Source organism: Bufo gargarizans, chromosome 8 (assembly GCF_014858855.1).
Source record: "Bufo gargarizans isolate SCDJY-AF-19 chromosome 8, ASM1485885v1, whole genome shotgun sequence".
Classification (NCBI taxonomy): Eukaryota; Metazoa; Chordata; class Amphibia; order Anura; family Bufonidae; genus Bufo; species Bufo gargarizans.
In genome coordinates this window covers 177,826,895-177,841,092 of record NC_058087.1, presented here as the reverse complement: position 1 = coordinate 177,841,092, position 14,198 = coordinate 177,826,895, and the positions used below count along the sequence as shown (strand labels likewise).

The following is a 14,198-nucleotide window of genomic DNA, read 5'->3' as shown; positions in this document are numbered from 1 at the left end:
TGTCACAGTACAGGGATAATAAATAAAGTGATGTCACAGTACAGAGATAATACACACAGTGATGTCACAGTACAGAGATAATACACACAGTGATGTCACAGTACAGGGATAATAAACACAGCGATGTCACAGTACAGGGATAATAAACGCAGCGATGTCACAGTACAGGGATAATAAACGCAGCGATGTCACAGTACAGGGATAATAAACGCAGTGATGTCACAGTACAGGGATAATAAACACAGTGATGTCACAGTACAGGGATAATAAATAAAGTGATGTCACAGTGCAGGGATAATAAACACAGTAATGTCACAGTACAGAGATAATAAACGCAGCGATGTCACAGTACAGGGATAATAAACGCAGCGATGTCTCAGTACAGGGATAATAAACGCAGTGATGTCACAGTACAGGGATAATAAACACAGTGATGTCACAGTACAGGGATAATAAAGTGATGTCACAGTGCAGGGATAATAAACACAGTGATGTCACAGTACAGAGATAATAAACACAGTGATGTCACAGTACAGGGATAATAAATAAAGTGATGTCACAGTGCAGGGATAATAAACACAGTGATGTCACAGTACAGGGATAATAAACACAGTGATGTCACAGTACAGGGATAATAAAGTGATGTCACAGTGCAGGGATAATAAACACAGTGATGTCACAGTACAGAGATAATAAACACAGTGATGTCACAGTACAGGGATAATAAATAAAGTGATGTCACAGTGCAGGGATAATAAACACAGTGATGTCACAGTACAGAGATAATAAACACAGTGATGTCACAGTACAGGGATAATAAATAAAGTGATGTCACAGTGCAGGGATAATAAACACAGTGATGTCACAGTACAGAGATAACGCAGAAAAATAACCACATAGGATGCAAACAGCAAGCCTAATTTTATTAGGAACTGTTGCCGGCATTGTTATCGGGGCACTGCAGAGGTTTTGGCTTCATACTCAGTTCCTGCATCCCCGCCTGCAGGCGACCAAACTTCACTACCATAAAGAAATAATAATAATAATAATAATAATAATAATAATAATAAAAATTATATATATATATATATACACACAATGCGCATGCTCAAGCCTTCGCGCCGCTGCTTTCTGGTCTGAGGGCGCATCCGTACCCGCATTAGTTGTCATGGCAGCGAAACGCCTCCACCTGGTAACGGCCTAGTCGCTGCAGTCATCTTATCGTGGAGCGGGACACGGCACCATGTCTTACCGGGATCTAAGGAGTAAGAGCTGCGTCTTATCCTCTTTTCTACCTAGCCTCGCTCTATAGCTATAATTCACGCCATCCTGGGCGCCTCAGATACAGCGCTGAGGGTGGATGACGTCACAGGAGAGCGCTCTGATGATGTTTCTTGTTTGAGAGGCCACCAATCAGATCCCTGCTCTCTGCTTTGCTTGATGAAAGCCGCAATCTGATTGGTTGATAGGGGCCTGAACTATTTGCCTGATATGACTCCTATGTTGTGACTGGTATTTTTTTTTTTCTGCTGTGACACTCCGACCCCCAGCATGCACACCTTCTAGTGTTAATGCTGGGAGTTGTAGTTTCTCAACAGCTAGGGTGCCTGAAGTTGCTTTCCCTATATAAAACATATCCTCCAATATATCAGTCTCTCTCTTAGCAGTCATGCATTACCAGGAGCAGCACAGGTTTGTCACATTAGCGTCGTCATTGTCCTCCATGTTCCCGATAGTAAGCCACAGAACCTACCAACAGTGCCCTTTAATTGTCCTAAAATAGTCCCTGGTGCCGCCTGTGCCCCCCAAAAATGGCTTCCTTAGATGACCTGTTAAATTGCCCACCTCAGACTTTTGTAAAATGCCCCATAAGTGGCTGTCTCCAGTGTCCTTGTAACATTCGCCATACGTGCCTCCATCCGGTGCCACAGTAGGTGGATGGCCCAGGTGTTCTCCTAAAAAAAAAAGTGCCCAGCTTAAAGGGGTTGTCTTCAGCAAATGGCATTTATCATGTAGAGAAAGTTAATACAAGGCACTTACTAATGTATTGTGATTGTCTATGTTGCCTCCTTTGCTGGCTGGATTCATTTTTCTATCACATTATACACTGCTCGTTTCTAGGGGTCACGACTAGTGATGAGCGAACCTCTGTTTTAAGTTCGGCGTCTAAAGTTCGGCTTCCGGTTAGCGGAGAATCCCGATCTGGATCCGGATATGGATTCCGACTTCCGTTGTGGTCCGTGGTAGCGGAATCAATAATCGGCCATTATTGATTCCGCTACCACGGACCACAACGGAAGTCGGAATCCATATCCGGATCCAGATCGGGATTCTCCGCTAACCGGAAGCCGAACTTTAGACGCCGAACTTAAAACAGAGGTTCGCTCATCACTAGTCACGACCACCCTGCAATCCAGCAGTGGTGGTCGTGCTTGCACACTATAGGAAAAAGCACCGACCTATGTGCACTCCCACGGTCCCAACTACCAGAGAGGCCGGCGCTTTTTCTTATAGTGTGCAAGCACGACCACTGCTGCTGGATTGCAGGGTGGTCATAACCCCTGGAAACGAGCAGTGTATAATGTGATGGAAAAATGAATCCAGCCAGCAAAGGAGGCAATATGGACAATTACAATACATTAGTAAGTGCCTTGTATTATTATTGTCTACATGATAAATGACTTCTGCTGAAGTGAGACAACCCCTTTAAGTTCCTCTCAAAAATGGGAGCATCCTTGGAAAAAACTTGCTTCTGGCCTCTATATGTAATATATATTCATGGGGCTACATTCACCTGAAGGGTGTCCCCAGGTAGGTAGGTGTCGGCATACCTATCTGTCAACCCACTGCAAAGGTACAGTATGCAGTATGGACCCTATGGGCGACATATGCCTGTCTTCCTGATATACTACAATGAGAGTTTAGGACGTAGGAGAAGCGTACTTACCTGCTCTCCAGCGCTCGCTTCCAGCTCCATCGCTGCACTTCGGGCACGGAGGGGAATCACATGTGCCGCTTGGGGACCCCGTCCATGCAGAAAGTTTACTTGCAGGGATTGGAGTGCAGTGAGGACAGCCCGGGACCAGTGGAGCTGGTTCATTGGCAAGGGGCTGGTATTTAAAAATTGTGGACATCCCCTTTTAAGAGCCAGATCAATAAAGAAAAAGTTACCCACCTCTTCCAAGCAGCATGTTCCAGGGCTGAGGGGCCCATACCTGCTGCTAGTCCCCTGTGGTCCAGAACTGTGACGTCCAGTCAGTTGTCATGTGGACCACCGCGGTCCTTAACTGGCCTCGGCGGTGCACATGATGGGAAAAAAATGTCTGAAAAAAATGTTGAGTGACTAGAAAATGCCACATCAGATATGTGCACAGCGGTTTTTTACAAGCCCAAAAAAAGGCAATAAAACAACACAGTGTGGTATAATGAATGATCATAATGGCATCAGAAGCATATACTTATAATCTCCTTGATGGCTGTAGTATATGACATGGCTGCAGGCCTTCTTGACATCGCCATTCTATCATCTCCACAGCTGTAGTGTATGATATGGCTGCAGGCCCCCATGACATCACCCTTCTATCATCTCCACAGCTGTAGTGTATAATATGGCTCCAGGCATCCATGACATCGCACTTCAGTCATTTCCTCTACAGCTGTATTGTATGACTTTGCTACAGGCTCCCATGACATCGGCCTTCAATAATCTCTTCTATCTCTTTCACATCTGTAGTATATGACATGGCTGCAGGCCTCCATGACATCGCCCTTCTATCATCTCCACAGCTGTAGTTTATGACATGGCTGCCGGCCCTCATGACATCTCCCTTTAATAATCTCCTTCACAGCTATAGTGTATGACATGGCTGCAGACCCCCATGACAGCACCCTTCAATAATTGCTTCCACAGCTGTAGTTTATGACATGACTGCGGGCCCCCGTGACAGCACCCTTCAGTATTCCTCCACAGCTGTAGTGTATGACATTGCTACAGGCTCCTATGTTATCGCCCTTTAATAATCTCCTCCACAGCTGTAGTTTATGACATGGCTGTGGACCCTCATGACAGCACCCTTCAATAATCTCCTCCATAGCTGTAGTGTGTGACATGGCTGCCGGATGCCAAGGTAGCACCCTTCAGTAATTCCTCCACAGCTGTAGTGTATGAGATGGCCGCGGGCCCCCATGACAGCACCCTTTGGGATTATGATTTTTATAGTGGAGGGGAGGGGGTTAACACCTTGCACGTTATTATTGGAGTCCTTGAACGGAGAAAGTTAAGTGTATATACAATTCTTCAGGGTGATAATTATGGCTGATTTACCGCACATCGGAGGCTCGCCGGTGCAGTGGAGGAAAAGCACTTTACGTATTTTCCACATGGAGAGAACGTTCTGCGGTTTACATTAATGAACTCCTCCCTCTCATTATAACGAGTGCATTAAAGAGTATTATGGCGCTCGCCATCCGAGAAGGAGTGAGAGCCAAGCAGTGATGATGGAATCAGACTCTGACTGCTGCTGTAAGCGGCAGCCTGTATTCTGCTGATGGGTTTTCAGGGCCAGGGGGATAAATGATCACTCTCCAATGCCCTGCTCTAGTTTGAGATCACTCCGCTCATGACTACACCTGTTCTGATAAGAGGGGCCTCAAGGAGTTCTGCATTCTGTATTGTTCTCCAGTGTGTTGTAAATAAAGTTTATTGAAACATGTACAAGCATGCATGTAATCTATGCGTTTTCTCCTCTTTCCTCAGATTTCACAGAAATGATGCGGGCGCTTGGCTACCCTCGCCTCATCTCCATGGAGAATTTTCGCAGCCCCAACTTTCCTCTGGTCTCCGAAGTGCTTATTTGGTTGGTGAAAAGGTACAGAATATATATTTTTTTAATATAGCAGCCAATCACAGTTCAGCCTTAAAGGGGTATTCCAGGATTTTTATATTGATAGGCCATTGGTATTAGATTGGTGGGGGTCTGACACCCTGCAACTCCTCCTAATAAGACGAAGTCTTTGCTGGAACTACACCGCAGATATTTAAAGGCTATGTACACCTTTGGGGGTAATTTAAAAAAAAATTTATTATTATCACATTTTACTCATTTTGAGCTAAAAATCATTATTTCAATTGGTCTTTATTAAAAATGTTGAGCCCTTTTCTCTGTACAGCCTTGAGATTCTCTAGTAGCAGGCTGTCTGTTTTCAGTCCGGTATCTGACAGGCTCCTTATCTCTGCTCTGACCTTATAAACAGTCATTATAGCTCAGTTCTTATCTTACTGATACGAATGTGGCTTAAATACGTGTTTATGACCTTTTAGTAATTTAGAGGTTTATTAGATGACCTCACAAAGTGAAAGTACCAGTCACACATCTAGAAAAAGTTAACCCTTTGTGACAGAATGGCTCGATATTTTTAATAAAGACCAATTGAAAAAGAAAACATGCAATCATAAAACAATTGCTCCGTTAAAGGGGTTGTCTCATCATGGACAATGGGGGCATAGCGCTAGGATATGCCCCCATTGTCTTATAGGTGCGGGTCCCACCGGTGGGACCCGCACCTATATCGAGAACGGAGCCCCGCAAGTGAAGAAGTGAAGGAGGGCACACCGCGCATGCGCAGCAGCCCTCCATTAATTTTCTATGGGGTTGGCGAAAATAGCCAAGCACTGGCTCGGCTATTTCCGTCGGTCCCATAGAAAGGAAGATTAATGGGGCTGCGCATGCGCGGTGCGCTCCCATTCACTTCTATGGGGAGCCGGCTTGGTGGTGGCCGGACCGGAGTCCTCCAGCCACCACCTTGCAGGGCTCCGTTCTCGATATAGGTGTGGACCTGCACATATAAGACAATGGGGGCATATCCTAGCGATATGACCCCATTGTCCATGATGAAACAACCCCTTTAGGGCCCATCCTGAGGATAGGCCATCAACATCAAAAATCCTGGAAAACCCCTTTAATTTTTAACTCCACTATATTGTCTTTTCTGATTGGCCGCAACTAAACCGCCTTTCAATTTATTTCACCTTATTTTCATAGTTGCTAACAGTTGCAGATTTTGTTGAGATTGTCCCAAATTTGTAGAGACAAATTCGGCATACCCTGGTCCCAGAAATGGGTAGGACGTATGTAAACCATGCCCATAAGTGGGTGTTTCTGATTAGGTTTGGGGCGTGTCCTGCGGGAATGCCCCAAATTGACCAACACAAATGTTGGTAACTTTTTAATTTTTTTATTTTCCTGGTTTTCCTTCTGTCCTTAGTTATTTCACAATTTAGCCTTGAGACGTGGGACTTGAGACAAGCTGGTTGCTATGGATGTACGTATGGATTTTGCGGTCTGCAAATCACAGATCCACAAAATACGGATACCGTATTGCGTCCGCATTTTGTGCGGCCCTGTTAACTTTAATGCTTTGCATTGTACAGCCGAGAGTAGAGGACAATTGAAGACATCCTTCTGCATCCATATGTCGTGTGCACGGTTGTTAGGCAGTGCGTCCCTAGCAACCAGACTGTCAGACGTGTGCAGTTGGATGGGCGCTGAGCCGCCGTTAAAGAAGGAGGAGCAGTCACGTCAGGACGATCTCCAGCTAAGGCATTAATGAGGTTTTCTATAAATGGATCTGTAATTATTCACTTTTAGGGCTGTTTCACACGAGCGGATGCCGTGCGTGACATCCGCTCCGTGAAAGACAGCCAAGACCCGATGCAGACTGCAGAGGCACGGAGCATTAACATGACTGATAACGCTCCGTGCCTCTCTGTGACCTCTTTACTACGAAATCACAGTGAGATAAAGTTATCGCTGTGATTTCGTAGTAAAGAGGTCACAGAGAGGCACGGAGCGTTATCAGTCATGTTAATGCTCCGTGCTTCTTCTGTCCATCGGGTCTTGGCACTCTTTCACGGAGCGGATGTCACGCACGGCATCCGCTCGTGTGAAACAGCCCTTAGGCTTCTTGTTAGAAAGTGAAAAGGCGTCAATCACTTCCCTCTTCTTACTTCTGATTTCTGTCGCCGGAGTTTTTGAAACTGTCATTGGGTTCAATGTTCTGCTTTTCAGATGCGATGAGAATCTGCTTATTCATAAATGCAGTTTCATAGCCTCTTTCCACCTGTCGTGGCGGAAGTGGCAACCAGTTAGTATATCATGCTCCTACAGCACAATGCTGAGTATCCGGAGCTGCACTCTCTATACTGCAGCCTTTGGAAATGAAATCTCCCAGGCTGCACAACTTATTTGCATTTGGGGATATATCCTACTGGGATCATTACAGTATAAGTAATGTATGTACACAGTGACTCCTCCAGCAGAATAGTGAGTGCAGCTCTGGAGTATAATACAGGATGTAACTCAGGATCAGTACAGGATAAGTAATGTATGTACACAGTGACTCCTCCAGCAGAATAGTGAGTGCAGCTCTGGAGTATAATACAGGATGTAACTCAGGATCAGTACAGGATAAGTAATGTGATGTATGTACACAGTGACTCCAGCAGAATAGTGAGTGCAGCTCTGGAGTATAATACAGGATGTAACTTAGGATCAGTACAGGATAAGTAATGTAATGTATGTGCACAGTGACTCCTCCAGCAGAATAGTGAGTGCAGCTCTGGAGTATAATACAGGATGTAACTCAGGATCAGTACAGGATAAATAATGTAATGCATGTACACAGTGACTGCACCAGCAGAATAGTGAGTGCAGCTCTGGAGTATAATACAGGATGTAACTCAGGATCAGTACAGGATAAGTAATGTATGTACACAGTGACTCCACCAGCAGAATAGTGAGTGCAGCTCTGGAGTACGATGCAGAAGGTAGATCAGGATCAGTACAGGACGTAATTGCTGTACTTTGTAATGGTACTCGATATAGTAAGGTCCACCCCACACTTGTGATAAAACAGTGCACGTGACTGCTCTGCAAGGTTGTAACTCGGGATCAGTTCAGGATAAGTAATGTATGTACACAGTGACTTCACCAGCAGAATAGTGAGTGCAGCTCTGGAGTATAATACAGGATGTAAATCAGGATCAGTAATGTAATGTATGTACACAGTGACTTCACCAGCAGAATAGTGAGTGCAGCTCTGGAGTATAATACAGGATGTAACTCAGGATCAGTACAGGATCAGTAATGTATGTACACAGTGACTGCACCAGCAGAATAGTGAGTGCAGCTCTGGGGTATAATACAGGATGTAACTCAGGATCAGTACAGGATAAGTAATGTATATACACAGTGACTGCACCAGCAGAATAGTGAGTGCAGCTCTGGAGTATAATACAGGATGTAATTCAGGATCAGTACAGGATAAGTAATGTATGTACACAGTGACTGCACCAGCAGAATAGTGAGTGCAGCTCTGGAGTATAATACAGGATGTAACTCAGGATCAGTACAGGATAAGTAATGTATGTACACAGTGACTGCACCAGCAGAATAGTGAGTGCAGCTCTGAAGTATAATACAGGATGTAACTCAGGATCAGTACAGGATAAGTAATGTAATCTATGTACACAATGACTCCACCAGCAGAATAGTGAGTGCAGCTCTGGAGTATAATACAGGATGTAACTCAGGATCAGTATAGGATAAGTAATATAATGTATGTACACAGTGACTCCACAAGCAGAATAAAAAGTGCAGCTCTGAAGTATGATGAATGTAGATCAGGATCAGTACAGGATAAGTAATGTATGTACACAGTGACTGCACCAGCAGAATAGTGAGTGCAGCTCTGAAGTATAATACAGGATGCAACTCAGGATAAGTAATATGAGGCATTTATAAAGCTGCTCAGAGCTAGACGTGGATACTGTATATAGTTAAACTACGTTGTGTTGACATTTCTATCACTTTGCTTATATTGTCTCCTATCCAGGTATGAGCCTAACATGACCTTACCTGTGGATGTGGACACGGAGCAGGACAGGGTTTTCTTCATTAAGGCGGTCGCACAGTCCATGGTAAGGTTATTGTCACTCTCTGGTCTGATTGTAATAGATTTTAATTTGTGCCCCCTGTCTCCTAGATAAGCCTTATTTATATGACTTTTCTGCATTGTAAAACTGATGCACGTCAGATAGCACCCTGTGCACGTGTTCCTCCCTCATGGGGGGGCTGCATGTACACATCAGTGACTTTCGTCATGACCCCGAGATGTTGGACCACATTGCTTTACGGTACTTTACAAGCTTTGAACATGTGTGTTCAGGTCACTTATAAGTTATCTGTGCTTATATAATGTCATGAATATAGAAGAGAGCCATTATTCTGATTTGCTGCATGGATTCACATTCCCTACTGTTTGATTCTAAGGCCATCTATTGAGCAGCCTTACCAGTCTATAAATGGCGCCCCGGGGAATCAAAGCTTCTCATGTCCGAGAATGCGTCCGAGCAATTAGCTATCATCAATATCATATCTTGATAAGAACTTCTGGATGATTGAGCCGTGTGCGTCACCTTCTCTACACTGAAATACCAAGATGCTTGTTTTATTTCAGTTCTTTGGTGAAGAAGTGTCTGATGTGTGGTCGCTCCCTCTTAGTTTTCTCACTCTACTAAGATCTATAGTATTTGTCATCTGATTGATCAGTGTGGATCTTAAAGGGGTCACTCGTCCCCGTCACCTCCTGCCATTGGCTGCTCCCCTGACACCGGATGTTTTCACCCGTGCACGGGTAGAAGCAGCAGCAGCGGCGGTGCACGGACCAGCAGTGGCGCAGGGAGCGGGGACCCAGGTAAGTATATTCAGCGTGGGGGGCCCAGCATAGGGTGGGGCTTTTATAGGATTGGATAACCCCTTTAAGACTAAAGGGGGCCTCAGCACTTCAGCTCCTTCGCATTGTCTACCCGCACTGCCACCAGGAGCTTGCACAGATATCGTACAGCCCCATAGCAAAACTTAGTATGACCTCCGCCCTGTGCACTCTTTCTCCCCTGTTTACACCAGACAGCTGGCATAAATAAACTGGTAAATCTCTCCCCCCATACTATTCAAAATCTCCTACTTCACACATTACATGATAAAACTGGCTACCTGCAGCCACCACTAGGGGGAGCTTGGAGTATATATACAGTTACCATTGAACTCCATAGAAACTGTAAAATCTGTTCACACTGAGCGCCCCATAGTGACGACTGCAGAGAGAGAATGCCTGGAAGCGAGAGAAGGACTTAATGGGTTTCCCTGGGATTTATATATTGATGACCTATCATGAAAATAGGTCATCAATTTGAGATTGGTAGGGTTACGACTACCGGAACCCCTGACAATTAGCTGTTTGAAAAGGTGCTAGCAGTACTGCCGCGGCCTTCTTGCAGCTTACCAAGCACAGCGCCGTACATTATATAGTGGCTGTGATGTGTGATGTTATGTTTTAAGGCTACTTTCACACTAGCGTTTCTATTTTCCAGTATTGAGATCCGTCAAAAACGCTTCCGTTTTGTCCCCATTCATTGTCAATGGGGACAAAACGTAACTGAACAGAACGGAATGCTCCAAAATGAATTCCGTTCCGTTCTCATACCGGAGAGCAAACTGCAGCATGCTGCGGTTTTCTTACCGTCCTGGGATGAGGATCCGTCCCCCATTCTCTTTCAATGGAGTTCATGACGGATCCGTCTTGGGTATGTTAAAGATAATACAACCGGATCTGTTCATAACCGATGCAGAAGGTTGTATTGTCAGTAACGGAAGCGTTTTTGCTGAGCCCTGCCGGATCCAGCAAAAACACTAGTGTAAAAGTAGCCTAATTTATGCAAATGAACCTCTAGGAGCAATGGGGGCGTTGCCATTACACCTGGAGGCTCTGCTCTCTCTGCAACTACCGCCCCCTCTGTACTTTGATTGTCAGGGCCAGGTGTGATGATGTTTTCACATCTGACCCTGTCAATTAAAGTGCAGAGAGCAGGGCAGTTGCAGAGAGCGCACATGTAACAGGTCAGCCCGTGTCATAGGTACAAATCTGCTGACAGATGCCCTTTAACTGCTGAGCGCTCTCATCCCGGTCCCAATAGCAGTTACAAGATCTGTCTCTGTGGTAGTTACGTCATTGACTGCCCCATACCTGAACTGTATAGAGTCAGGGGGGAACTAACTCTCCTTAGGGAGAGAGCACCTTAATCAGTGTGAGGAGACTTTTATAGGCCATATTTATGGCCTATAAGTATCCTCACACTGATTAAGGCGCTCTCTCCCTAAGGAGGGTTAGTTCCCCCCTGACCCGGACACAGGCCTCTCACCCAGTTAAGCCAGTACTCTCTGCTCTGCACTGATGACGGGCAATCACCTCGAAACAGCTGTCTGCAGATGAGATGCTGGCTTATTTAATATCCAAGTCATGTCTCAAGGCTTATTTTAAGAGCTGAATGTTGACTCATAGGATAGCTGCCTTACATCTGGTGGCATCAGAGGCCGAGCTTGTTAAGAGCTCATTTGCATCCCTTCCCTCCCTGAACTGTATAGAGAACTGCACCAAAACTTCCATTGACCTCAGTCTCTTTACTCTCCAGAACAGTGGGGGTCCCAGAGGTCAACCCCTCCACAGTGCGCCAAGTTAATCAAGGATTGGCTGAGGATTATATGATGATCCCCACTTTAGTACAGTTTAACCAGATAAGCTATAGGCTTCTCCTCCTCGCTGTTTTTCCCAATTTTCTTGTTACACCCCCTTATAGTTCTTCCTCACCTGGATCAGTAGACGGTGCTTCATTGTGTTCATATGAGATTGGAGACCGTGGAGGACGTGAGACCCGCTATCACAAGAGACCAAGTCTGCGTCGCTCAGAATAACATCTTGTGAGAGCGGTATAGTCTGTATCTGTAGTTACTTTTATTACACATCGCCCATATGTAGCCCCCCCAATATTTTCTGTATTTTTAAAAGGGTTTTCGGATATTTTTATACTGATGACCTATCCTATCTGGGACCCCCACCGATCAGCTGTTTGAGAAGGCAGTGATACTATAATGCAATTACATTATATTCAGTGACACTGTAGGAAACGGATGAAGCGGCTGCTGGGCCTTGTCTCTGAGAGCGATCTGGACTAGCCTCAGGAGTGGCGGGTGGCACGGTAGGAGGGTTTTGTGAAGAAGTTTCACAAAAATTTGCTGTGGGGCCCAGTCATGTCTTCAGTAAGGAAGGAGGAAGATGTTTAGATTGGGGACAGTAGAGCTGTCATCTCTTGGTGACAATACCTGTCAGTCTGCGGCGGGGGGTGGAGGGGGTCTTGGTACAATATTACTGCTTTGGATGCAATTAATTTCAATCATTTCGTGATCACCTCATGTAAGTGAGCCATAGCAATTGCTTAAAATTAACGAAAATTGCTGCCATTGTAAGTAAAATCCTTCAAATCTGTGCAGCCGGACGGGCCGAGCTGTGGTACTGCAGCCTTTTAGTAGAGATAATAATCGAAAGACGCCTGGTTCCCAATCATTGTCCCGTGTAAACATGCGGCAGATGACCCTCCAGACGAGCTCACCCAGGTCAACCGCCGAAGATTCAACCCGGAACCCCTAGTGCTACGATATGCTCATTGGCATATGAATAAAAATTCTGAAATCTCTGCAGCTGTGTAGCGTACAGACAAAAGAAAGGTATCGTTTATTCAGCACAATGAGCCCTATCAGGCAGCTCGCCTGGTTTAATAGGGTTGATCATGCTGTTAGAGCCCATTGAACACTCAGAAGTTGTGTGGATCATCCGGTGATGTGACGCTCCTGTTCTGAAAATTCATCTTCCGCTGACGTCCCATGCTTTACCAGATTTCTGACCGGGGCTATGGACGGGACTTCACTTTCTCTGTGTACGGAGCCAGAAGTATTCCTCTGCCTGGTGCATGCGCAGACTCCTGAATCTACCTCATCTGCTCATGCGACAGGGAGAGGCCAACAAAATCAGCTACATTTTTGGTGCCACATGAAAGAAGTGATCAGCTAACAAAACAAGCGTTTGTTCGTCTGCAGGCTGATCTGGGTGAGGGTGAGCTTGTCTGGAGGATGATTTGGGTGAGCTCATCTGTAGGCTGATCTGGGTGAGGGTGAGCTCATCTGGAGGGAGATCTAGGTGAGGGTGAGCTCATCTGGAGGGAGATCTAGGTGAGGGTGAGCTCATCTGGAGGGAGATCTAGGTGAGGGTGAGCTCATCTGGAGGGAAATCTAGGTGAGGGTGAGCTCATCTGGAGGGAGAGCTAGGTGAGGGTGAGCTCATCTGGAGGGAGATCTAGGTGAGGGTGAGCTCATCTGGAGGGAGATCTAGGTGAGGGTGAGCTCATCTGGAGGGAGATCTAGGTGAGGGGAGCTCACCTGGCGGGTGACCTAGGTGAGGGTGAGCTCATCTGGAGGGAGAGCTAGGTGAGGGTGAGCTCATCTGGAGGGAGATCTAGGTGAGGGTGAGCTCAGCTGGAGGGAGATCTAGGTGAGGGTGAGCTCATCTGGAGGGAGATCTAGGTGAGGGTGAGCTCATCTGGAGGGAGATCTAGGTGAGGGTGAGCTCATCTGGCGGGTGACCTAGGTGAGGGGGAGCTCACCTGGCGGGTGACCTAGGTGAGGGGGAGCTCACCTGGCGGGTGACCTAGGTGAGGGGGAGCTCACCTGGCGGGTGACCTAGGTGAGGGGGAGCTCACCTGGCGGGTGACCTAGGTGAGGGGGAGCTCACCTGGCGGGTGACCTAGGTGAGGGGGAGCTCACCTGGCGGGTGACCTAGGTGAGGGGGAGCTCACCTGGCGGGTGACCTAGGTGAGGGGGAGCTCACCTGGCGGGTGACCTAGGTGAGGGGGAGCTCACCTGGCGGGTGACCTAGGTGAGGGGGAGCTCACCTGGCGGGTGACCTAGGTGAGGGGGAGCTCACCTGGCGGGTGACCTAGGTGAGGGGGAGCTCACCTGGCGGGTGACCTAGGTGAGGGGGAGCTCACCTGGCGGGTGACCTAGGTGAGGGGGAGCTCACCTGGCGGGTGACCTAGGTGAGGGGGAGCTCACCTGGCGGGTGACCTAGGTGAGGGGGAGCTCACCTGGCGGGTGACCTAGGTGAGGGGGAGCTCACCTGGCGCACTGCTTTTGTAACACCCCTGTGCTCTGCACGCTCTTCCCCTTGTTTGACAGGGCTAGACATCAGCATGCTGAAGGCAGCGTTGTGTGCTAGAGCTGTGTCCTAGCATGTACATATCATGTACACTACGT

At 46.7% G+C, this 14,198-nt stretch overlaps 1 protein-coding gene across 1 annotated transcript in view; it reads left to right on the top strand.

The window, feature by feature from the left end:
- The first annotated feature begins 1,173 nt into the window (after window positions 1-1,173).
- Window positions 1,174-14,198, top strand: part of CLUAP1 (clusterin associated protein 1) — a 58,874-nt gene continuing 45,849 nt past the window's right edge. The window contains exons 1-3 of the mRNA XM_044305027.1: window positions 1,174-1,265; window positions 4,757-4,868; window positions 8,893-8,977. Coding sequence (XP_044160962.1) covers window positions 1,244-1,265; window positions 4,757-4,868; window positions 8,893-8,977 — 219 coding nt within the window. The 5' untranslated portion in view covers window positions 1,174-1,243. The remainder of the gene's footprint in view (window positions 1,266-4,756; window positions 4,869-8,892; window positions 8,978-14,198) is intronic.